Genomic DNA, 24,288 nt, shown 5'->3' with positions numbered 1-24,288 from the left:
TCTGACATGTGAGAGGTTAACGGCCACGTCAGCCCCGTTAACGCTCCGTTTGAACTGAAGGACTAACTTGATTGACATTTAACAAACTCAGGGATTAAATTGATATTTCGCATAATTGAGGGACGAAGTTGGCCGACCCGTAAAAATTCAGGGACGAAGTTGATGATTCACTCAAGCGTTTTGTTTCTAGTTGTGGAATGTGATTGCCACGTCATAAAAAAGTAGGACCCATTGGAGAGTACGTGGCATGTCAATTAGGGAATTGAAATTAGTGAGTTGTTTTGGAAAGAGAGAGAGAGAGAGAGAGAGAGAGAGAGAGAGAGGATGGAAACGGCGGGGCAGTGGCTGGAGAAGGCGTTGGTGGAGTTGTGCGCGAAGATCGAGACGGGTTTGGGATTAGGTTTGGATGAAGAGATTATAAAAGGGCTTGTTTCTTACTGTGATCTTGCGCAGCCACGAGATGCTAAAGAGTATCTTGATGTAACTCTCGTTTCCCTTTTCTTCTTCTCTTTTTTTTTTTTTTTGTGAATTATTGAGTTAGTATATGAAATTGAAGTAGTGGTATCAATTAACAATTACAACGAATTATATTTAGTGGAATTTAATCAATTTATCTTTATAGTTTGTTTTATTCTTAATCTGGAATCTGTTAGTTAGTTAGTTAGATTCATGAGTCCAGTCTACTTTACTGCATGATTCTTGTTTCTGGTTTACATAATGTTTTGCTCATAACTTTGAGATTCACAAATCAAATTCATAAATTCTTTGGCTTGTTGGAAAATGTTTCTGAATGGGAGCACAGAACTTATGACCTGATTAGTGATGGACCCTTCGTCCTTAGGTGCGCTCGTGGTGCTGTCCCTCCAATGTGAGGGGTACTTAGAGCATCTCCAATGGGGGTCCTTACTTAACAAGGACCACTCCCCGTTAAGGACCCTCCATTGGAGGAAGAAAAAATGAGTCCCCGTTAAAAGAACGGGCAACTATATAAGGACTCTCTCTCCTAGGTAACTAACGGCCCCACCTTTAAAAAAGTAATAAAATGTGTACTATTTGGTCCCACTTGCATAAAGGAGTAATAAAATGTGTACTACTTGGTCCCACTTGTAAAAAGGAGTAATAGGTAAATTATTTTTGTTTAATGATGTAAAGATAGTGGGACATATTTAAGTATTTTTCATTGGAGTCCTTATTAGTGTATTGCCATTGGAGTCATTGAGTCCTTAATAGGTACTTTTATTAAAAAATTATAGGCTAAATTATCTTTTTGGTCCTCTAACTATTTAATTGGTATCGGATTGATCCTCTAACTGAAAATTGATTTATTTCGGTCCTCTAAGTTTCTCACTGTTATTACATTTAGTCTTTTTTGTTAGTTTTGTTCAAATAAACGTTAGGGTTTGTGTTATGTGGGTCCTCTAACTTTATTTATTAGTATCATTTTGGTCTTATGCCTTGTTAAGGTATTATGATTAAATAGTGACTGATATTATTGGTAACTGTTATGGTTCATATGTATGTGTGAAACAGAGGTCAGGTACCCACATAACACAAACCCTAACATTTATTTGAATAAAACTAACAGAAATGACTAAATGTAGTAACGGTGAGAAACTTAGAGGACCGAAATAAATCAATTTTTAGTTAGAGGACCAATCCGATACCAATTAAATAGTTAGAGGACCAAAAAGGTAATTAAGCCAAAATTATAAATAAGTGATGTGTCACGTGGGGTCCGTTTAAGGAGTCCTTATTAGGGAACTACCATTGTGGATGCTCTTAGGCATGTCAACGGAAGGCAGTGGTTAAAACAGTTTTTTAGTAGAATTGATAAAGAGATCATACTTGGGGGCTTACCCCCTATTTATAGTGGTTCTGCGATCTGAGGGATGCTGCAATAATTGTGTTTGGATTGGTTGGAGTTGATGTCTTCATCCAAAGTTTACATTCGTCATAGTTCGTATCTTGATAAGTGTGTCTCCTTATCTGATTAGGGTTTGAACGCTTTTCCTTGATGCTTGGATTGGTACCCAGATATGATCTTATCATTATCTCGGTTACTTGAATTCTTCATCTGGACCAGGATTGTATTTAGGCCTGATTTACGTGTTGTCCTTTGTTGGGCCTGTTTTAAAGGACACGAGATGACCTGTTTTGGGTTCTTAGTTCCATCCCAGTAAACAAACTTTAAAACTTAGGCATACTTGTACCTCATAATTAAATCGGTAATTGTTTTTTAGGACATAAATTGACGTTTAAGGATGGACTTTTTGAATATCTTTACTGACGTTTTGAATATCTTTACTGTGTATTCATGTTTGAATTTTTGTGGTGGACCTTGTTGCAACATATTCTTTGTTGTGCTGGTGAATCGAATCCTGATACCTCTAAACGGAACATTTGACTCGAAATTTTTTATGTGTTCTTCTGCAGAATATTATTGGTCAGGAAGTAGGGAAATCTGTGATTGAAGAATACTTAAGACGGAGAGGTCACTCAGAATTCAGCACCAAATCGAATGTTCCAACTACCACATTACATGCCTATGTCAAGCCACCTTCAGTTGAGACATCTACTAGTGGATCTAAGAAAAGGACCCCGAAAACGGTGACTGTCCGTGGTGACCATGCAGAACCCAACAAGATTGCTGTCGGAAGTAGTCAGGGAAGTGAGATTCCAGCTACAAGTAGTGAATCAAGAACATCACATAAAGTAAATCAAGTGAGTTCCAAAAAGAAGAAAGCTGGGAAAACTATTTCACTTGCTGAGGCAGCCAAAGGATCGATTGTGTTCCAGCAAGGAAGACCATGCGCTTGTCAAGCGCGTCGTCATAACCTAGTCAGCAATTGTTTATCTTGTGGTAAAATTGTTTGTGAGCAAGAAGGTGAGGGACCTTGCAATTTCTGTGGTGCACTTGTGTTGAAAGAAGGCAGCTCATATGCTGGTCTGGAAGAAAGCTTGCCTCCGTTGTCAGAGACTGAGGCTGCTGCTGAAGCTTACGCAAAGAGGCTTGTCGACTATGACCGAAATGCTGCAGCTCGTACAACAGTTATTGATGACCAAAGTGACTACTACGAGCTTGATTCAAATACTTGGTTGTCAAAGGAGGTATTCTATTTTGTTTGCAACTTGTCATCTGGTATTCTTTTTATGATCATATTTTGATTTTATTCAATTTTATTTGCTTTCTTTAGGAGAAAGACTTGTTGAAAAAGAAACAAGAGGAGATGGAAGAAGCTGAACGAGCCAAACGGAATAAAGTTGTCGTGACTTTTGATCTAGTTGGCCGCAAGGTTTCCATTTTAGCCATATGATATTGCCTAAAATTGCCAGTTAAATTTGCTACATCATGAATTTTCTTGCATGATTGGAATCAATTGTCTTTTTGTGTGAACTTTTCTGGGATATACCGATGTATATTATGGTACCATGGTTATCAAATTGATATTCAGAATTGTACGATACATTACTAAAAAAAAAATATGACATTTTTAAGTAAAAACAAGCGACAGCAAAATAATATGATTCATTAAAATGAATCGGGATTTAATGAGATTTATGCCCAAAATAGATAAACACAAGGGATTATACCAATGGAGTTCAATTTGTGTTGAATCGAGATATGACTTGCATTATCTTAAAGAGACTGATAACCAGCTTTGCATATTATTGGTTGTGATTTTTACTGAATGAAAGTCTTGAATGTAATATGTAATCAGTCCTTTTAGAAACATATGATATGCCATTAGCTATAGTGAATCCATGCAATAGTTTAAGAGCAGTAACCTAAAATAGGAAGTTTAGATACTTTCTTCCTCTTTACTTTTCCCCATTGTTGCTTATATATTTGTCTGTGTGCTTGTTTACCGCAACCAAGTATTATGCAGAGCATCTGTTTTCTCATTTTGGATTCTAATTTATATCTTTCAGGTTCTTCTGAATCAAGATGAAGTTTCAGAATCACAGCCAGACAATAGAATATTGCGTGCACCAGATGTCAGGGAAGTGAACCGCATTATACCAAATCCAACTCTTAAGATTCAGCCAGTTTTTGTGGATTTGGGCTTCAGTAAGAAGTCTGCGAACGATAGGCAGGCAAGCAAAGGTAAGCAATCAAACAAAGGCTTAAGCAAGGGGTTGTGCTTGGAGATTACTGGGAGAGTGCAGCATGATAGTAAGGACTTGAAGTTCCTTCAGCAAAGTCAATTTGCAACAGATTCAAATGGAAAAATTTGGCAAGGACCTTCAGGAAATGGAGAGCTGCATGTTGAAGATGATGGTGAATGTTTACTGGACATATGATAATTTGTAAAAGGTTTCCATACTTTTTTGTCTAAGCCTTGAAATCATTGGTCTTGATAATCTTTTTGAGGGAAAGGAGATAATGAAGAATTTTTGGCAGCATATATTTTGAGAGATGCTTGTGCACATATAATATCAGTACATTTTTTATTATCAAATCCTAGAGATTTTTAAGGGATTGTTTTGCTTGAAGTAATTTTAGATTTCCCTTGCATAGCATAGCTAGCCTCGTGTACGCCGGCAAGCAATCGATTACAGATGATTTCATCCTTCGAAGCTAAACTAAATTATTTTTAAGTTTCGTTATTAGAGAGAGCTATTATGAATAGTTAAGTGTAGTATTGAAATTTGAATAAGCATATACTCACTGGTAAACCAGATAATATTCAAGCAGAACGCTTAAGTATTGAAATTTGAATAAGCATACACTCACTGGTAAACCAGATAATTTTATGATCATTTTGAAAATCTGGTTACATTGTTTTCGTAAGCAATTCAAAAGTTTTTTTGAAGTAGGTCAAAAGCAGTAATTTATGAATAAAGTGAAAATTTTAGTTTACCGGTGGTTGAGAGTGAAATATGGAAATTTAGCTTTTGATTTACATTCTTTGGTGGCATAATCTCATTGTTTATTTGTGTGAAATTTATCCTTAGTCTGTGTCTTTTTTGCTATTCTCTTATTTTCCTGAACTATGTTTGTGGATATGTTTGATTCTTCTCTTTATATATCTTGTGTTGATTAGGATTTATTTATCGGTTTAATTAATATATTTCTTATTTTCTTAAATATTTAAGAAACTAATATAAAATCTCTTTTATCACCAAAAAAATAAATCTTTTACTAGCCGATCCAAATTAACCAGTGTCACTATGTACTTAGAAAGGTTTGGGTTTTTTTTACAAGTAGATCTAATTGCACCTACGAAACTGGATACGGATACAGATGCGGGTACGATACGATATGGATATGCAGATACGTGAAAAATTTTAAAATATAATTTAAGATACGTTAACAAAATTCATATACTAAAACTTATATTCATGTAAAATACTTGAAGAAAATAAGCAACGATTACTCTTATTATTATATTATATTATTATAAAAGTCGCAATTTTTTAAAAATAATACATGTCATATAAATGAAAAAATGTTAACTTTTTATATAGATCATATCATATTTTCAATCATATGTTAAGATTTCAACATAAACATCATTAAAAGAACTCGACAAATTTTGTATAATGTTGATTAATTGAATCTCTTCTCTTTCGTTACCTTCATCCACAAGAAGTATAATTTTAAGTAGTTCATTGAGAAACAATTCTACCGATGCATATCTAAAATTGAATCATGTACATCTCGAGTGAATTTTTACAACATTATCTCACTTTTTTTACCTTTCATCTTTTCTAGGATACGTATTTGTGAAACATCTTATAAGTATTTTTGTGTATTTGAAAAGTATCTTATAAGTATCCAATAAAAATTAAGATTATGATACTTCATAGATACGTATCCGAAAATATTCATGAAGTATCGATATCTGATATGGATACATCTTCGTGTTTGAGCATCCAAGCTTCGTAGAAATCCACCCAATGAAATAAAGAAAAAGGCATCTAATGGCTCAAAGATCGTGTGATTGTAGGCAAATATGTACCTGCTATTTGTTGATATATATTAAAAAAAAAAAAAAAAAAAAAAAGTGAGGATGCTTATTAATCTTTGTATATTAGTCCGGTTTTCAAAACATTAGGTTTCATAGTTTTTCATCACTCATTCACATTTCATTCATTATCTTAGATCTCATGTTAGTCGATATAGAGATTGATATGGTAATTTGACCTTGTTCGCTTTAAAGTGTTTGGTTGAGACTACCCAAAAGTTTTATCAAATGCAATATAGATACACTTCATTCAACAAAAAATGAGACCATCGTTTGCAAAATTCGGGTCTTGTTAAGTTGAGCACGAGTTAAGAAGCTATAATTGAAATTAAAAAATAACCATTGTATCGAAAAGATAAAAGCTTAAACTTTTAAAATAAACAATTTTCATTTAACACAAGTTAGTATTTCTAAAATTCTTCAAGGCTCTTTTACATTTTAAAGTGTATGAAAAACACTATCTTTTAAGTCTGAAAAATACCTTATCACATGAGATAAATAGATAAGAAGGTTTAATTAAATCCTAAAAAAAAATGTTTAATAAAAATTAGAGTTTTGAAAAGTATAGTTTTTGGTAGAAGGAGGGTAAGAAAGAATAAAAAAAAAACAAAAAAATTATCTAGTAAAAGAGCCCCATTGGCGTCAGCTAGCAAGAATAGACTAATCCAAACTGGTGGAACAACGATTGAGTATAAGCCTCAAGATTTGTGAACTCCATCTTAGCATGGTAGTCAGCACATGCATTGCGCTCCTAAAGTGTATACAATAAATGGACATGCCAGTCCCTATCCAAAAGCTCCTTCATATTATGGAGGAGAGCGGCATAATGATGCCAAGTATTAGCTGGTTTAGAAATTAACTTTACTGCTAGCTTCGAGTCAGAATAACACCACAACTTCGAACAACCGATCTCCCAAGCCATGGCTAAACCGTGATACACACCCAATAATTATGCATGAAGAATGCTGGAGAAACCAATATTTCCAGCAAAACTCATGAATCCATGCACCATTAGAATTTCGGATCAACTCTCTAAAGCTTGAAACGTCAGGATTACCGAGACTACTACCGTCCACATTCAATATCATATTGGTGCCACCCTGATCATTCCATCAAATCAATCTCATACGGGAACCCGATTGTTGCTGCCATAAACTATTAATTAACGGATTGGCATAATTCTCCGTACAGATCTTCAGAGAGACAAGTGAAACCAACTCATTCTCCATACACAACTTATTCTTTGCGCACCAAAGCCACCAAACAGCTACCAGGAGCATATAAATAGTTGAACCTTTAACCCCGAGTCCGCAACCACTAACACAAATTATCGGTCTGGAAAAATGAGTTACCCGAGAATCCAATTGATCTGCAAAAGTGATTCACAGAAGCATAATCACACAAGCAGTGAAGCGTAGTCTGAGGTTTCTGATGGCATCTTAGGCAGAGGTTCACCTGAAGCACACCACGGTGGCTTAACATCCAACAGGTAGGTAAGAAGTTATGAAGAACGGTCCACATTTTTTTTTTTACCTTTTTCGGCGCTGGAAGCTGCCATATCCAAGTCCACGAAACAATTTCCACTGCACCAGCAGCAAAATCAATCATGTTCAGGCAACAATATCCATCCCATGCTAAGTAAACATCTTAGAGATTACCTTTCCAAGTATAGGTTATGACATAACCATCAAAAAGTCATTTTAACAACAAAAAAAAGAAGATAATAAATCAGTACAAAAAAATATGTATTTGCCAAAATAAAATGAAAGAATGCATTCCATAGACTAAAAAATGGTTAAAGTATGTTTTTGGTCTTTATAAATAATTCAACTTTTTGTTTTAGTCTTTATAAAAAATTTCTTCGAATTTTCGTTTTCCAAAAGTTTTACATCACTAATTTTGATCCACGATTTTAAGTCAAACCACCTGTATCATTCAAAATTGTAAAATTTTTTCTGCAATCATGTTTAATACGTTGTATAGTTCTTCTCTTTGGCTAAAGTTTAATTTTTCTAAAACAAGGGACAGATCAAATTCAAATTTTATGTTTTTGACATTTAAAAATTGGTGACAACTAGGGTACCCATGGAAGAATGGTGGGTAATTTATCCCAACCAATACACATTAGCCACATAAGCACATTTTTAAGTGGTATCCATGAACTATCTTGACCCCACCAACAAATTGCTCATTTTCATTGGTTGGTGGGTAAATTACCCACCATTTTTCAAAGGTAATTTAGAAAAACCCTTAAAAATTTACATTTTATCAATGCTTTGTTAAAATTCTAATTTCTATTGAAAAAGATGCTTATAATATTCTAATCATTCATACAAAAAATTCATTCAAAATTTTAAATAATACACATAAATGACTTAAAAAATTATGGACCATTTGAAAAAAAAAACTTAAACTTAATGTTAATATATTTATATCTATAAGAAATAAAAACATAATTCTTCAAAAAACAAAGAAATAAAAATATATTTAACCAAAAAAAAATGTACCAAAAGTAAAAACATTATATTTAAGGAATACAGCAAAAAAGCCTATGTTGTCTAAACAAAATAATCTATAGTAACCGTTGATGGACATCTGTAATAATCAACGACCACAGTTAGACAACATAAACCCCAAAAACCCTAACACCCTTTCGCGTTTTCATTCCACTCTTTTCTCTTCTTCATCAACTTCCGCGGCAATCTTCACACAGAGGCGAAGCGAAGCGAAGCGAAGATGGTTGGAGACAGAACCAAGAAGCAGAAACTCACCGAAAATCCCGAAGAAGTTGACGCTGAACTCATCCTCTCCATCGAGAAATTGCAAGAGATCCAAGATGACCTCGAAAAGGTACCGTTTTTTTTATTCAATTGAAGCTTTTAACTTACACAATTATTTGATCCACCAAATTAGGTTAACTTAATTTGATTTGAATTGTGTTTTAAAAATTATGATTTTAATGATTGTTGTTTTGAATATGAATTTGAAATTTGTTGTAGATTAATGATGAAGCGAGTGATAAGGTTCTCGAAATTGAGCAGAAGTATAATGAGATTAGGAAGCCGGTTTACGATAAGCGGAACGAGATTATCAAATCTATTCCTGATTTCTGGTTGAATGCTGTGAGTATTTTACATACGTTTTTTTTTAATTGAATTTATTTTGTGAATTTTGTCAGTGTAATAGTTAATTTTTTTTTGTTGTGCTTTATCTTTGTCATTGTTTGCAGTTTTTGAGCCATCCTACCCTCAGTGAACTTCTGAATGACGAAGATCAAAAAGTATGTCTCTTTTTCTTTCAGCAACTAAAATTTGCATTTATATTAAGTTTTCCATTTTGTTACATTTGGTTTGTATGGAAATTACTCAGTGTGTTCTGTGGAAGTGCTTATGAAGGTAGTGTTTGAATCAAAATATATCACTTTTATCGGCGTTGGTCGTGTTCTGTTATAATATTAATATGCACTTAACGTGAAACAAAATCCACTTATTCTGTTCCTTTTTGCTGTAACTTGCCTTCTAAACAATTCATAAGTTTCATTCCTTCTAAACTTTAGTTGATTTCCGACTCTTTATTTGATAGATATTCAAGTATTTGAGTTCTCTTGAGGTCGAAGATAATAAGGATGTCAAATCTGGATACACAATCACCCTTGTAAGTTGCCCTTCTTCTCTTCCCCGTCTTCCCAAAACTCCGCTTCTTTTTTGTAGAAGTATTTGAAAGTCACTTCATTGCAATGAAAAATATGGTTTTTGTGAAATTGTGAACTTCTTATTCATTGATGATTGAAGAATAACCAAATGTTGATTTTCTACGGAGAAAAATTAACCAGTTCATTTCTGGTTCAGAATTTCAATCCCAATCCCTATTTTGAGGATTCAAAACTTTCAAAGACTTTTACCTTCCGTGAAGAAGGAACAACAGAGATCACTGCTACCCCCATAAAATGGAAAGAGGGCAAGGTAAGGGAATTACTTTCACCTTTTCTCCCCTATCAGCATTTATAAGTTTTATTTTGCATATTTATCAATGTAAAACTTTTTCAAATCTGCATGACATGGATCAGCTTGAACTTGCTAAAAGTAGAGAAAGAGACAACAAACTCGAACCAGATGAGATGCATAGGGAAAATAGTGGTCTTAAAATAAGATATAAATCATAAGTTCCAAGTAGGGTAGATGAAATATGATTTGGGTGTGTTCTGCAATATTAAAGTATCGCTCAAGTTTGCAGGAAAAGTTACCCCACAATTATAAGACCTGTAATGTTGTTTGAATCTGTTCACTGGGTGGTTGCCCAAGACAATATGTAATTAGAAATATGATTAGAAATACTATCATTGAGCATTTGTCAAAAGACCTCTAGAAGAACAAATAGGGAAGGTTGGTCTGATTAGATATATGGTAGTTTAAGGGAAACTGTTGGCCAAATTGTGAGATTTACAGATAAATGGTCTATATTTACACCTTAAATATTTTTTGTTGTTGGTCGGTCCATATAGTGGACCGAACCTCGTGGGAAAAGACCTTGTTATTGTTGTATTTTACTAACACATAATCCTGATACATGCAGGGAATACCCAATGGCGACAATCATGAGAAGAAAGGGAACAAAAGGCCTCCTGTTGATGTCAGGTTGGTGTCTTCAGTTTTTTTCCTTCTATTTGTACAAAAATATTATAAACTAAGAAAGACATGTTCATGATGCATATTAGTTTCCACTTGTTCTTGTCTGACCTTTATATCTTTATACAATATGAACTTCTGGAATTTGCTTACTCTCCAGCTTTGTCCATGATAACAAACTTATGTATTCCTGCTGATCAATTAGGACATCAATAAAGGGCCCTCGATTAGTGATGCTTGTTTTGGTTGCTAAACCAAATTCCCCTTTTCCTTTTATCTTCTTTTTCAGTAATTTTTATTCCAATATAACCAAGCCGAAGGTAAGGAAATATTGGGAGAGAAACGGAATTCATAACCCAATACAGAGGATGCCTAAATCTACTCAAAAAGGATTATGCTAATCCCACAGCTTGATGATTACATATACCTTGTTTGTTCCAGACCTCAACAACCTAGACAACTTTCCCATTACTATCGTTGCTATGAAAATAGCAGCCGCTATTGCAGGGATTGCGAAACAATCATATTGTAGAGGTTTTCATAGTGTTTTGTTCAAATCCCGCTACGCAATAGCTCCGCTATTTAACAACACCAAAGTAATTTCATCTGCCAATAAACGACTTGTAAAGCCTTTGAAGAATTATCTCGGTCAATTATTTGACGGGTGGCCCCACCTAGCGGGATAAGGCTTGGTTGTTGCTGTAATTGTTTGATGGGTGGATTCAATGGAAACATCCAAGAGAAATTTGGATCAATTGTATACTTGATTGGAGGTTTGGATCAGGTGTATGCTGGATGTTTAAGAGTCTGGTACCAATTTTTTGTAATAGGTTCCTTCCAATAGAACTTGTGTGCTTTGCAGCATACTTTCCCATATTGTCAAGAGCAGTCTCTACAAGATACATTTGAACCATTATAATGTTTAAAGTATTGACCTTTCAGGAGTTGATGGAAGAGTATCTTTATGCCTGGCTGGCTGTGCATTACACTGCCATAACCCTTTCATGTAAAAAAAACAATTTCTAACAACATGGTGACTTTAAGCAAGACAAAGAGTAAAGTAGGCAAAGCAAATATCACAATTTTCCTTGAAACTACCTTCGTATTTGAGGACAGAAGTTTTTGCTTTTATTGTTCATTAAATGTTATTATTTGAGAAATATGTTGTTAAAGCTCCTTTTGTAAACGCTTCATGGAACAAATGGTTAAAACCTTCAATTTCTTGTGCTAATGAATGCAGTTTCCTTAGTTGGTTTTGTGACTGTGAGCAGAAAGATGATATGGCTGACATTCACGACGAGGTATAATTTTTTTCCTGTTCTTCTCAAGTAGTTTCTAGATATGTGCATCCCTGTCTTAGTTTTCCGCATGTCTCTACCTGACTAATTTGAATTTGTTTATTTTGTACTTTTTTATTCTTCATATTAGTCCCTGTATAATATTAAATTCACTCTAAATTGCAGCTTGCAGAATTAATCAAGGATGACTTATGGTCAAATCCACTCATTTATTTCAATAGTGTAAGTCAACTTTTAGTTTTTATATCTTCGTTTTGATGAATACCAAATACATTATTTGTCATTTTACTGTCATTTTTTTTCTTCCATTATGTTTCTAACTGTACTTGATTGTATTATAACAGGAGGAGCCTGATGAAGAGGATGCCGATGATGAAGCTGATGATGAGGTAATGGAAGTTCCGTTTTTCTTGGAAAAAATAGAGGTGATTAACAAAAGTTTTTGGGTTATTGCTTACAATAATTGTTTGAAATCTGATAATCACTTGATCCATACTGAATTCATAATTTTAAATTAAAGGAGTTTGATGCAGTGAAGTGATACTGTGCATGCTGGATACATGCTGAATGCATAATTTTTTATCTAGCAGCAATTTCTGAAGGGCCTGAACTGAACTTTAATTTTCATTCCTGATCTAGGATAGTATCATATAAATGTTAATATAAAGAATATGGAACTATAAGTTGGAATAATACTTGGGAGATTTTAAGTGAAGACAATACCTAAAGCTTTAAGTTGGAATGATTTTCATGATCCGAAAACAATAAATAATGTGAACACTGAACACATGTTAAGATGTTTGATAACCTCAAAAAAACTTCTGGCAAGTTATCTAACTGATTGCTATTAATCCTAAACACTATTAAAGGATCTAAGTTGTGCATATACATTTATAATAATTTCCATTTTAAATTACAGATTTGGAAATACTAGATACAAATAATATTTCTTGTTTGCAGGAAAAAGATGAGGACGACTCTGAAGAAGAGGATGACGAAGAGGGTGATGATGAGGAAGGCAATTGAAAATGCATTATGGCAGTGTGACCTTTTTATTTTTTTGGTTTGAGTATGTATTAGGCTTTTGGGCGTGCAGACCATGGCCTTTCTTTCAGGGCATTAACTCATGTCAGCAAGTGAAGCTACACAGGCCAGTTAGTGGTTCTCTGATCATAATTTATTATTTACCCTGTCAAGTTATTTCTGCCAGTTTCACCCATCGTGCAATTTTACTGATACTCATGGTATATTAGGTTTCTCTTTTGGGTTTTTTTTGCTGTGAACTGCATAGAGAAGTTACTGCATTTACCAGCTGTTTAGGTATCTTAGCATAAAAAGGCTCATATGCTATCTCATCTGTTTTCTTCCGGCAAGATAACTGTTGTCGGAAAGAATCTTTATGCATAACTTTACTGGCAACTGAAACATAAATGCATGATTATTTAAATTTATATTGGCCCCATTTTAACCTGTTAGAATTTAGACATTGATATTTGCCATCGGGGGTCACCTATTAGCACATGACTTATTTTTTCCAATAGCATGCATTATACATCTCAAGTGTTAAACCATTAAACTATGGCAATGCTATTCTCGTCATTCTACCTTTGATTAGAGGTAGTCTCCCACTATAATACATTACGGCCTCATTTCAAACATACCTTGATAGGCTGACAATTGTTGCCGTTTTGCAAATCACAGGTTTTAGAATGTATGCATATCTTGATAGTGTGTTCGGATCCACTCCTACCGTGAAAAAAGAAGCTAGTGTAGCTTCAAAGAAACGCACACTTGCCCTTACTTCCACTGCAGTTCCAAACATGCTATAAGCTCAACCTTTTTCTTCTAAGCAAATCAATGTTTAGCACAAAAGTCATGAAATAACCTTGGTTTACGTTTTATCAAAAAATGTTTAATTGCACTTTTTGTCAAATTCACGTAAATAGCCCCACTTATCAAATTGAAACTTTTTGTCCCCTCAATTCTTATACAGTATGTTGCAATTTAGTCCTCTAGCCTAGATTTTCTTCCCTAAAATGGGTGATTTTTTACTAGTGATTTATTGTCCAACCAAAAAATTTCGATTTTAAAAAGGACTGTTTTGTGAATTTTATAAAACATGGAATAGAAAAATACAGTTAAGTCTATAAAAAAATGTAAGCGCTCCGTACAGAAATTGTCTGCTGATTCTTCGAATCTAAAAAACTTTTGTACAAATGAGTTTTCTGACCACTTTTTTGTTTTTTTTTTTTTTTTTTATCAACGAGTTTTCTGCCCTGCTAATCCTCTAGTTGGAATGTGTACTATTTTTTTTTTCCATCGTTGGTTGTAAATTGTAATGTCTTATTTTATTTAGTAACCTTTTTTTTAGGATTATATTATCTAGTAATTATTTTTTTGGAGAAAATCTGGTAACTTGTTATTAATGATTTTTATATTATATATAAAAAATAAACATGTTCAATTGGTCAGCCGGAACTATGCTACATAATTGGGCCCAAACACCGCAATGTCCTAGCCTGATACATTGGGCCAAGCATGATAGGACCCTTTCATTTTTGGGACTGCAACACTGACCAAAAAAAGAGTAAACTTGGAGGAAGAATTTGACCTGAGAATTCCCAACTTCTGGGGCACAGATATGTTATGACGTTGATGTTGTGTAGCTTGATATTTGATCATTTTCAATTGAGTTTACCACAAGTTAGCTATGGCAACCCCAGGAGATTGACATGTCAGTCATTAGACTCCTCTTGTATACTGTACTACGCACAAATTATCTAAGAATGTGTAACCTTTTCTTTTGGTCGGTTCTTTAGGAGAATGTTTGCTAGTGTGATCCATCTCGCTGTAGATTCAAAATACCAATTACAACAAGTTAATACATTTATTCTTGGGTCTCTTTATGTTTGATTGATTAGAGTAAAATCGATACTCTTAGATTTTAGACATCTTCCTTAAGACACGTCGAAACAAGCAGAGACATAATTCAAAGGATCAGAACAAGATAGACCCACGTGTTTCATGCAGGGATGATTAATATGGACCACAAGCTTATATAGACATCAAATCTATTCATTGTGGCATCCTGAATTGACCATGATATATATATATATATATACCAGTTAAAAGCACGCAATACGTTAAACTTATGTCCACATCACTGCTCCCAAGTTGGCCATAATCTTGCTACTTTTCCTTTGTTTTTGCTAATTTTTGTTTCTAAAGCAGTCTTCGGTTGCCATCTTTATAGTTAAAGAAAGATTTCCTAAACAAAAAAAATATGATTTGTCTAACTTGTAATATATAATAATCAATTGATAAACATTGTCTTAGCTTTATGGACATTCAAAAATATCTTGATATATTTTTCATTACCTAACTAAATGGAATGTGGTTCGGTGACAATAGATAAATAATACGCTCATGCACTTCAATTATTAGACCAAAAATATCAGCCAGTTTTATCCATCAAAACGTCATAAAGTAATTCAACTTGTATCGATAAATTCTTTATAAAAACATCACTAGCATTAAGATGGGTTTTCCATTTTTCTATTGCGCTTTGTAATTTTTTTGGCTAACCTTCTTATTTTTAGAGGGAAGGGACCTTGATAATCAAAAATTTAGACGGAAGATAAGTAAAATATGTTCAAGAACTGTACTATCTAGGTATCGAATTCTGGTTCTCCTGAACAATTTATTTAAAGTTCATGAATCACTTGAATCAAATTGCTAGGTTCTATTGCGCTTTACATGTTTTTATATTTTTTGAACATATCGAGTTTCGAATCAAGGGGTTTTGTATGTTTATTTTAACTAAAGATTTAATTAACAGCCCTAGTCTTAAATACAAACAAAAATCTAAGCGTATATTACTCAAATTTAGACCAACTACATTTTTACTTTTGTTTATATTTGAGTGAGATAATATTATAATTATAATAGCATAATTAAAGATACATTTGAAAGAAAAACATTACACTAAAATCATATATCTCATTTATAGATAGTAGAGAAGACAAAAAAAAACATATTTTGCGAAAGATTAAACCCTTAAAAAAAATTGTTAAGTAGTATAATGACTAGAACTCACATATTTTAATGTAGAAAAATGGGGTATATGGCGTTCGAACTCCGACACCTGCATATAATATGTAATATTCTTACCAATTGATTAAGCTCACAGTGATTAAAGCCTTAAATTTTAGTTACCTTAATTTCAGTTTTGTTTTTTTTTCTTTATGTATATATATGTGTATATAATATAAACCAAACTTAGCGTCAAACGCTTTGACACACTCCATTGGTCACACTCTCTCTAATTGGTCCACGTCATTCATATGATTCTAAACCTTAACTTGTTAACCGATTTTCCAAGTTAGCTTGTTTTATTTTGTTTTTATTTTTTTTAATTCTTTTTTCCTTTTCTGAGTATTGGTTGCTGTTTACAAATTCCACTAAAACACCATCAACAAAAAACTCCATTAAACCACCGTCCAGCATGACCCATCAGTTTCTGCATCGGTGCACCACCTTTTGTGTCTCTGCCACCACTGATAGTGTATTTCCCTTTCGTTGTGTGACCATGTGTGACGTTTCTCCGTCAAGTATCGTGGTTTGTAAGATAAAGGTCGGATGATGCCCGGACCTAAATGACGTTCTCCGGCATTGAAGGTGTTTTTTTGCTTGTACTTGGTGGATCTAAAATTTAAATGGCCATGGTGTGGTTGAACAGAAGGTTTATGGTGGATTAAAAGGTGGATTTAGTGTTTTGTTAAAGTCATAATGAGAGATTGACAACAAATTTGAAGTTGAGTGGTTGTTGATGGAGGTGGATCAAGGGTGGATGAAGGGATGGTCCTGGTGGTTTGAACTGGGGAGATAGATCAATTGCTTCCCTATGCTGGTCTTCTAGTCTTGGTAGAAGACCAAAAGAAAAAGTAAATAAAAGATGCAGTAACCTGAAGAAGCGGTGGGCCAAAAAATGATTCAAGATATAGATGATGTGGACCAATTAGAGAGAGTGTGATCAATGGAGTGTGTTAAAGCGTTTGACACTAGCATTGTTCAATGGCTAGAATTCATCTTATAAGGTGAATAAGTGGGATGTCCGAGATTCGAACCCCAACCCCTGCATACAATAATACATTGTCCTACCAACTAGTAGTTACGTAATATTAATTTTAAATTTGCTAGTGTACGAGTATTCACACACACATATATATATATATATATATATATATATATATATATATATATATATATATATTTCAAAAAAATTATTTCTAAAGTTATTAGAGCCCCTCAACAGCATTTTTAAAGATCATTAAGGTGTGTTCTCAAAAAGTTTTATTATTGGAGAAAATTGACATGACACCAACCTATATGGATGATTATTTGCTAAAACAACTCGTAGTTAACAATATGTTGGATAAATAGTGGGATCTATTATGAATTATTAAGGGCTGGATCATATTAACGTGAAAAATTATTAAATTGTTTAGAATTAATCGTCAAATCATTAAGCGTATGTTTGATATCATGGTAGTTTTGTTAGAATCACGGTGAAGTATCATAATTTTATAAAAGTTACTAGTGTAATTTTTGAAAATTAGGTGATTAATGGTAATTCTGATAAAGTTATTGTGATACCAAAAGTCTGTTAACATATACCGGCACAAATTCCACAATACTACTAATACTGGATTTTAGGTATGTATATAAATGGTAAGTGGTCCTGAACGAACCAAACTCGACCATATTAAATTTTTATATTGTGTCTGATTCATTCTTTACATTGTATAAAAAAAAAAAAAAAAAAAAAAAAAAAAAATTCATCTCTTACAAAATCTTGTAAATTTTATAAATTAATTTCAAGTTCTTATCTCACATACAACTTAAATGTTTTCAAATAATATTTTTACAATGTAAAGTCTCTTCGTGACTTTTACATCTTTCGCTGGAGAAATATCTCTCGTGTTGCTGGAAATGTCAAATGTGATTAAAACTGTCGGGGAACATAACAACTGAAAAATGTGATGTGAGTGATGTTAAGACTAATATCCCGCACACAACTTAAATAATTAAAAATCAACTACAACTGTCATACAATATTCAAGTCACATATATTATGAGACTATAATTTATCAAACATGTAGAAAAATCATATATACAAGTTAACATTGTGTGACACAACAGACAATCTCTCAAAATAAAATCTTATCTAAGACAAGAAAAGCCAGTTCAACGAAAGAAGCAAGTTGTGGCTGATATTCATTCATTAATTTCTTTGTTTTAATATCTACAGGACAAAGCCAACAGTGTTTGTAGCATATGTTGGAATTCAGCTCAAATAACTCATACACAAATATGAATCCATGATCCATATGTTAAGCATAATTGCCCAAAAAAGGAGAGAAATTTTGAATATGTGGTGCTTTTATTTTTGGGGCTTGAGGATTTTTGTAACTAAGTCAGCTTTTTCAGATGGCACAAACAAAATTGTAAGAGAGGGGCAGAACAAGGATTTAATTTAGGTGGCAGTGCATGTCACACCATGTAATTGTACTGCAAATTATTTAGGAGACTGCAAAATTGTAAGAGAGGGGCAGAGCAAGGAGTTAAAACATGACATAATTTTCCCTCCACTTTATTTAATATTTATAAATAAAAAAAATATGTTTATGATGTGTGTACCATAAATGACTGTCAATATGTACAATTAAATTGATTTTCATCATGTACAAGTTTATTTTGTACAATTTAATCAATATTATATTAATTTCATTTGATTTGATGGTGAGATTTATTGATTCAATAATGAAAAACAAGTTTATGTCTGATGCAAAATTTATTTTATTTGTACTCCATAAAATTAACCTTTAAAAATGAGTGAATATCCAAATCCGTCCCTGAATTTGCAGGAATCGGACAAAAACGTCCTCCAATTTATCGAAATACACACTTTGTCCCTGCATTTGTCATATCTCAATCAAATTAGTCCCTACGTCCATTTGGGGCGTTAACGGAGATGACGTGGCCGTTAACCTCACATGGGTTGTCATGTCAGATGCCACATAAGCAGGGACTAAATTGGCTGATAGTGACAAAAATTACCAAGGATGAAATTGATTGACCGCAAAAAATGTTGTGCAATTTTGTCCATGTTGCTTTTTACTTACTATCAAATCGATCCTTAAATTATATTAAAAATCCATCAAATAAGTCCTTGAATTTTATAAACATATATCCAATTTGATCCTTGAAGCATATATTTGCAAAACAGAGTGAAAAAGACATAACATACAACTTCATCATTGAAAATACCATTAAATAAGTCATAAGTCTTAAGTTTGAAATATTACATAGGCAAAATCAACCAAACTCCGCGGCATTAACAAGTCATAAGTCATAGAAGGATGTTCTTAAATATTACATAGCCAAAAAAGAAACTCATCTAGGGGGCATAATTTAAACAAGTCGAAATATTACAGTTCCAAAAACATAATTTAAACATGCATAAAGTATCACTTCTTTGGAAAGCCGGGATTTGGGATAAACTCCATGAACTTAGGTTGAGTTAAACCGGATGGACCATAATTTGGATATGGTACTTTAATAACTCCAGGAGCAGTTGGATGTGCTGGTGTAGGGCTTCTCATTGGTGTTTGTTTAGGCCTCTCATTTGAAATAATTGGCCCTCTAATATGTCATACCTCCATGGAGGAACACCTTGCAACAACAATTTCAATCATATCAGTCCCTAATTCAAAAACCTTCAATCAAATAAGTCCTTAAATTATTACACTTACTAGCAAATCGATCCTTAAAATTTAACAGTCATACCTGTCCAAGCACTACTTCATTTGCAACACCATTGACAACATTTTGTCCCTGAATTGCAACATTTCCAGTAACAACACTTCCAACATTGACATTTTCAACATTTTGTGCAACTTGTCCATCATTTTCAGCAACAAGATTTTCTGCATTTCCTGATACACCTCCAACATTTTCTGCAACACCTCCAACATTTTCTGTATTTTAAGACTTTAACACAAAACCCTAATATCAGTAATCTAAAAAACACAATCAAAGTAAGAAAAAACGAACATCAAAGCAAGCATGAAATGAAGTTTAAAGTTGAAAACGAATGCCTAAAAACTGAAAACGAAAATCACAAAAACGGACACAAAAAAGGGAGGAAACGAACATGACTGAATAGAAAATGAACAAGAGGCGTTACCTTAAGAAACGACGAAATTGTATGTCATAACGAAATCTTTTGCAATGTTCCTCACCGTAGATGATGATGATGAAGGTTTTAGCGAGAAGAAGAAAGGTCAGAGACGTGTTTGATGTTCTGACTGAAATGTGAGGATGGAAATGTATGGGGAATAAAGGGGTAAATTTGGAAAAATAGAAAAAATTGAATTTAAAAAGCAAAACTGAAATTTTTAGCGTTTCCATCAAATTGGTCCTTGTAGACACGTATTCAAGACAACAGGACATGTAGGACGACAGCTGAGCAACACTAACGGAGCATTTGGACGGAAGGACTATTTTGATGGACGTTTGTTAAATTTAGGGACAAAGTGTGCATTTCGATAAATTATGGGACACTTTTGTCCGATTCGTGCAAAGTCAGAGACAAATTTGGGTATTCACTCCTTTAAAAATGTGGCAATTCGAAATTCATTTGTTGAAAAATAAAGTGGCAAAATGTGTAAATCTAATCCTATCTTTAAAAGCAACGATACAAGGACATCCCCATGTGGCATACCCCTATTGTACACCCTCTATGTGGCTTTTTTTATTAATTAATCTGGGGGCAATTTTGTCCAACAACTAAAAATCAGGGGAAAATTTGTAAGACACACAATTCTCCCTTATGTATCAACTCATTCCCTTGACCCTCTCACGTCTTCTCTCTCCACCGTCTCGCACCACTCACAGTTGCTACAACCACCACCGTCATCCTTGCTGCCTCACCCTCTCTCTTTTCTCTCTCTACCATCCCTCACCACCACCGTCACCCCACCCTCTGCTTCTCACTAGCCAACACAACCTCACCATAAAAGCAAATCAAATCCAGCTACTCAAAATTGGAACAACATTAAGTATTCAAGCCCACCAACTCAATTGAAACAACTCATATATGGAAAAATTTAAACGCATAAACAGTGTCTTGTGAGGAGAACAGAGGACAAAGGTGAGAGGAGAATGGAGGACGACGAACGGAACTAAGATCGACAAGAGAGCAGTGGATGAGTGGTGTGAGATGTGAGAGAGAAAACGGCCGGTGAGAGGCGGTGGTTGTAGCGGCGGGAGAGGTTGTCTAAGAGGGAGAATAAAGGGTGACCAAAGAGAGAAAGATGGGTTCCTTCCGTTGAGAGAGAAAGAAAAACAATGATTTGTTTTTTATTTCTTTTTATTTTATTTTTGGGTTGAAAATGAATAAACAAAAAAAAAAAATTGCTGAGTAGGAGTGGTAGAAGGTGTGTTCAGATTGGAGTGGTCTACCAATCTTTTTCCTATCTTTAAACACTAAAAAAGTGGCACTAGAAAACACACATTTATTGAATCTTTGTTTACCTAGTGAATTTTAAAGATACTTCCTCCGTTCATTTTAAAATGAAAGTTGTTTAAGATTTTTTTTTTAAGGAGAGTCGTTTAATATTTTGTTTAAGGATAAATGCAATAATTGGATGAAAGAAATTATCAATTTTACTATATTATCTGAATTAACTATTGACTTATTTTTTAATAATATTTTAAAATATTTTTTTGGTTAAAATGACATTTATTTTTATACAGACATAATACAATGGTAGACTTCTTATATATCAAATCCACAATAAAAAGAAAAATAGAATTATATGTAATTTACAAGGTGGATGACGTTATTTTTTGTAGATAACATTAGAAAAAGATAAACAAAAGAAATAGAAAAACAACTGCTTCCTAGGAAAGAAGATTCTCCAAGCATTTTCACCGGAGATGAAAATTTCTTTTGTGATTCAAACTGAGAGAATCCCTCTTAAGTCTTATGTTCAGTCTCCGTGAATCTAACTCAGTTGCTAAGAACAATGTATAATATATGTGAGATTTGAGGTTCGAACTCCAGACACCACAAAAAAAGAGACTTATGGTCCTGTTTGTTTTAGATTTTTTGAAGAAAAAATCTACTCTTGTTTTAGATCACTTTTGTCACTTTTAAATGTTTGGTTAGGATTTGTAAAAAAATCATTTTATCACAAAAATCTATTTTGACTTTATAATGAAAAGTTGTTAGGATTATCTTTTCTCAAATTCTATTTTATTTTTTTTCAAATATAAGGAGGTAAGACATGAACTAATTAAAAATCATTTTTTTATAGTAAACAAACACAAATAGCTTCAGATTTTTTTAAAAATCTCTAAAAAAGAATCTAAAAAATTTTCTAACACAAAATCTATTTTTTTATTTTTAAGTTAAAACAAACTTACCCTAAATAAACATCCCTGAATTTGTGCAGAGTATCATGAACCCAAACTACACCAATCAGTCTTCTTGATAGAGTTTCCAATGTAAGATGAGTCCATAATATTACTTTGTCTCCAAAAATAGGAAGAAGTCTCATGACTCATAATTTGAACCCAAAGCTTATTACGGTCATGTCACATGCTCGAAACTATTTTATCTAACATAGAAGTATATATTAGCCTCTCTAGCACGCTTCACATTAGAACACCCTTTTATGTTTTGGTGTATAGTAACCTTATCTCAATCAACAAGATGAAACTCGTGATGACTGGTACCCAGCCAAATAAAATCTCTAGTCAACTTCCCAACGAGATTACAAATTCCCTAAAGAATCCAGAATTATTGCATTTTTGGTATAATAACTAGTTTCTTAGTGCTTGTTTCCTAGTACTAATAGAAGACTTTGGTATGCCTAATATTTTATGTAGTGGAAGTTTTGGCTAGCTTTTGTTTTGTGAATTTTATTTGGCTAGCTTATGTTTTCAACGTTCAATTTAAGGTGTCCTATTTATAATTTTTTTCCTTCTCATTTATTGATATAATTATTGGTGTTGGCTTTGTTTTGCAGTTTTTCTTGTTCAAGTTCAACAAGGAAGGCAGAATATAATGAGTTTTGACTGTTTCATCGCGTGCTCTAGTCCCATAACATGGTATCAAAGTTTTAATTAATTCTCTTATGGTTAATAATAATTTGCGGTGAATGGATGGAAGTCGACACATCTCACATGGTGGTGACCTTGAGTAAGTCAGGCTATACCTTTTGAAAAGAAAAGATGAAGGATATGTTTCATGTAGTGTAGTTGGATAATAAGACCGACGATGAGTGGACCCTACTATACAAACATGTGTGCATATACATTTGTTAGTTAGTGGGTTGATGATAATCTTTTGAACCATTTTAATGGGGAGAAAGATAGAGAATTAATATAACAAGATGTATTTGATTAAATAAAAAAAACGTTAACTTAAAACTTCAAGAAGGAATTTCGTTGGCATGCTGTTTGAATACTTTCTAAGAAATTATGAATTAGATCTTTGCTATGAGTATTAAGTTTGATGATGAAATTTTAAGGTTATTGCCTCTTCTTAATCCTTGCATGGCTTGTGGGAAACTTTAAAATTATTATTGTCTAATTTTGCTCTTGATAAAAGAAGTATTTTTAAAGTGAAGAAGAGAAGAAAGCATCTGAGTTCCCCTCATTGTCCTATGTATTGGTTATTGAATCAAGAAGAGAAAAAGAACGGATATTTGGCCAATGGAGATCAAAACATATGTAATTTCAAAAACAAATATAAAAATGTCCCTAGTGTCGCATTGGATGTATAATAGGGGTATGGGAAAAAAATGGTGTTCATAAAACATTATTCTATTTAAAATTTGGCAACAAAAAATAATATTTCGAACAGCAAAGATGTGGGGGACTAAAACTCAAATAAAAAATTGATAGAAACTAATTTCATATGATCTCACTTTGTAAGTAATAAAAGTATATTTTACCTATAAGTTTTGTTTGGGAGTTTAAAAGAAAAATAAATGGAGGATTTTGAAAAAAAATAAAGAAAAAATGGAAGAAATAGAAAATATTAGAAAGAGAAGACTTTAGGGTATACAATATAAGAACGACCTGATATTATTGAGTAGTACTATGATATTAAGGGCTGCTCTGCGCAGTGATCAGCGCCATGAACACTAAGATTCCGACTGTCTAAACTAATGAAGCACTTGTCCAATTCCAGCAGACCCTTACAACGTTCACCAAATTGTTTGGCTAACGTCATTGCCAACTTAATATAGTTTTATATTATATGAAGATGAATATGATATATGATATCTCTGTGCTGTGTCTGCATATCAGTAGTTAAGCATC

At 33.3% G+C, this 24,288-nt stretch overlaps 2 protein-coding genes and 1 long non-coding RNA gene across 4 annotated transcripts; 2 read left to right on the top strand and 1 right to left on the bottom strand.

Moving 5' to 3' along the window:
- Positions 1 to 291: 291 nt before the first annotated feature.
- On the top strand, positions 292 to 4,494 carry LOC11446582 (activating signal cointegrator 1). Its single transcript, XM_003609019.4, has 4 exons — positions 292 to 480; positions 2,434 to 3,108; positions 3,195 to 3,293; positions 3,931 to 4,494. The coding sequence occupies exons 1-4, from the start codon at positions 325 to 327 to the stop codon at positions 4,300 to 4,302; spliced, it is 1,302 nt and encodes a 433-aa protein (XP_003609067.2). The 5' UTR covers positions 292 to 324; the 3' UTR covers positions 4,303 to 4,494.
- Positions 4,495 to 8,572: 4,078 nt separating this feature from the next.
- On the top strand, positions 8,573 to 13,343 carry LOC11446581 (NAP1-related protein 2). 2 transcript variants are annotated; one of them, XM_013602444.3, is made up of 10 exons: positions 8,573 to 8,819; positions 8,969 to 9,091; positions 9,199 to 9,249; positions 9,552 to 9,623; positions 9,818 to 9,931; positions 10,542 to 10,603; positions 11,835 to 11,895; positions 12,058 to 12,114; positions 12,237 to 12,317; positions 12,853 to 13,343. In XM_013602444.3, exons 1-10 carry the CDS (start codon positions 8,706 to 8,708, stop codon positions 12,916 to 12,918), a joined length of 801 nt encoding a protein of 266 aa, XP_013457898.1. In that variant the 5' UTR covers positions 8,573 to 8,705; the 3' UTR covers positions 12,919 to 13,343. The 2 variants fall into 2 exon arrangements, with proteins under 2 accessions (XP_013457898.1, XP_003609066.2); XM_003609018.4 differs by having other exon boundaries at positions 8,575 to 8,819; positions 12,237 to 12,281.
- A 5,958-nt stretch (positions 13,344 to 19,301) lies between these two features.
- On the bottom strand, positions 19,302 to 21,296 carry LOC112421026 (uncharacterized). Its single transcript, XR_003010967.2, has 3 exons — positions 20,141 to 21,296; positions 19,741 to 19,944; positions 19,302 to 19,626 (listed from the first exon to the last, which is right to left on the bottom strand). It is a non-coding gene; the product is annotated as an uncharacterized lncRNA (long non-coding RNA).
- Between the last annotated feature and the right edge of the window lie 2,992 nt (positions 21,297 to 24,288).

The sequence above is a fragment of the Medicago truncatula genome, chromosome 4 (genome assembly GCF_003473485.1).
Source record: "Medicago truncatula cultivar Jemalong A17 chromosome 4, MtrunA17r5.0-ANR, whole genome shotgun sequence".
Classification (NCBI taxonomy): Eukaryota; Viridiplantae; Streptophyta; class Magnoliopsida; order Fabales; family Fabaceae; genus Medicago; species Medicago truncatula.
This window is presented reverse-complemented; position numbering and strand designations above follow the sequence as displayed.

Excerpts from the sequence above, each read along its gene's own strand:
- LOC11446582 (XM_003609019.4), top strand. The coding sequence starts at position 325 with ATGGAAACGGCGGGGCAGTGGCTGGAGAAGGCGTTGGTGGAGTTGTGC. Across the intron at positions 481-2,433 it reads ATGCTAAAGAGTATCTTGAT|AATATTATTGGTCAGGAAGT; the intron begins GTAACTCTCGTT and ends GTTCTTCTGCAG. Across the intron at positions 3,294-3,930 it reads TTGATCTAGTTGGCCGCAAG|GTTCTTCTGAATCAAGATGA; the intron begins GTTTCCATTTTA and ends TATATCTTTCAG.
- LOC11446581 (XM_013602444.3), top strand. The coding sequence starts at position 8,706 with ATGGTTGGAGACAGAACCAAGAAGCAGAAACTCACCGAAAATCCCGAA. Across the intron at positions 9,250-9,551 it reads TGAATGACGAAGATCAAAAA|ATATTCAAGTATTTGAGTTC; the intron begins GTATGTCTCTTT and ends TTTATTTGATAG. Across the intron at positions 10,604-11,834 it reads AGGCCTCCTGTTGATGTCAG|TTTCCTTAGTTGGTTTTGTG; the intron begins GTTGGTGTCTTC and ends TAATGAATGCAG.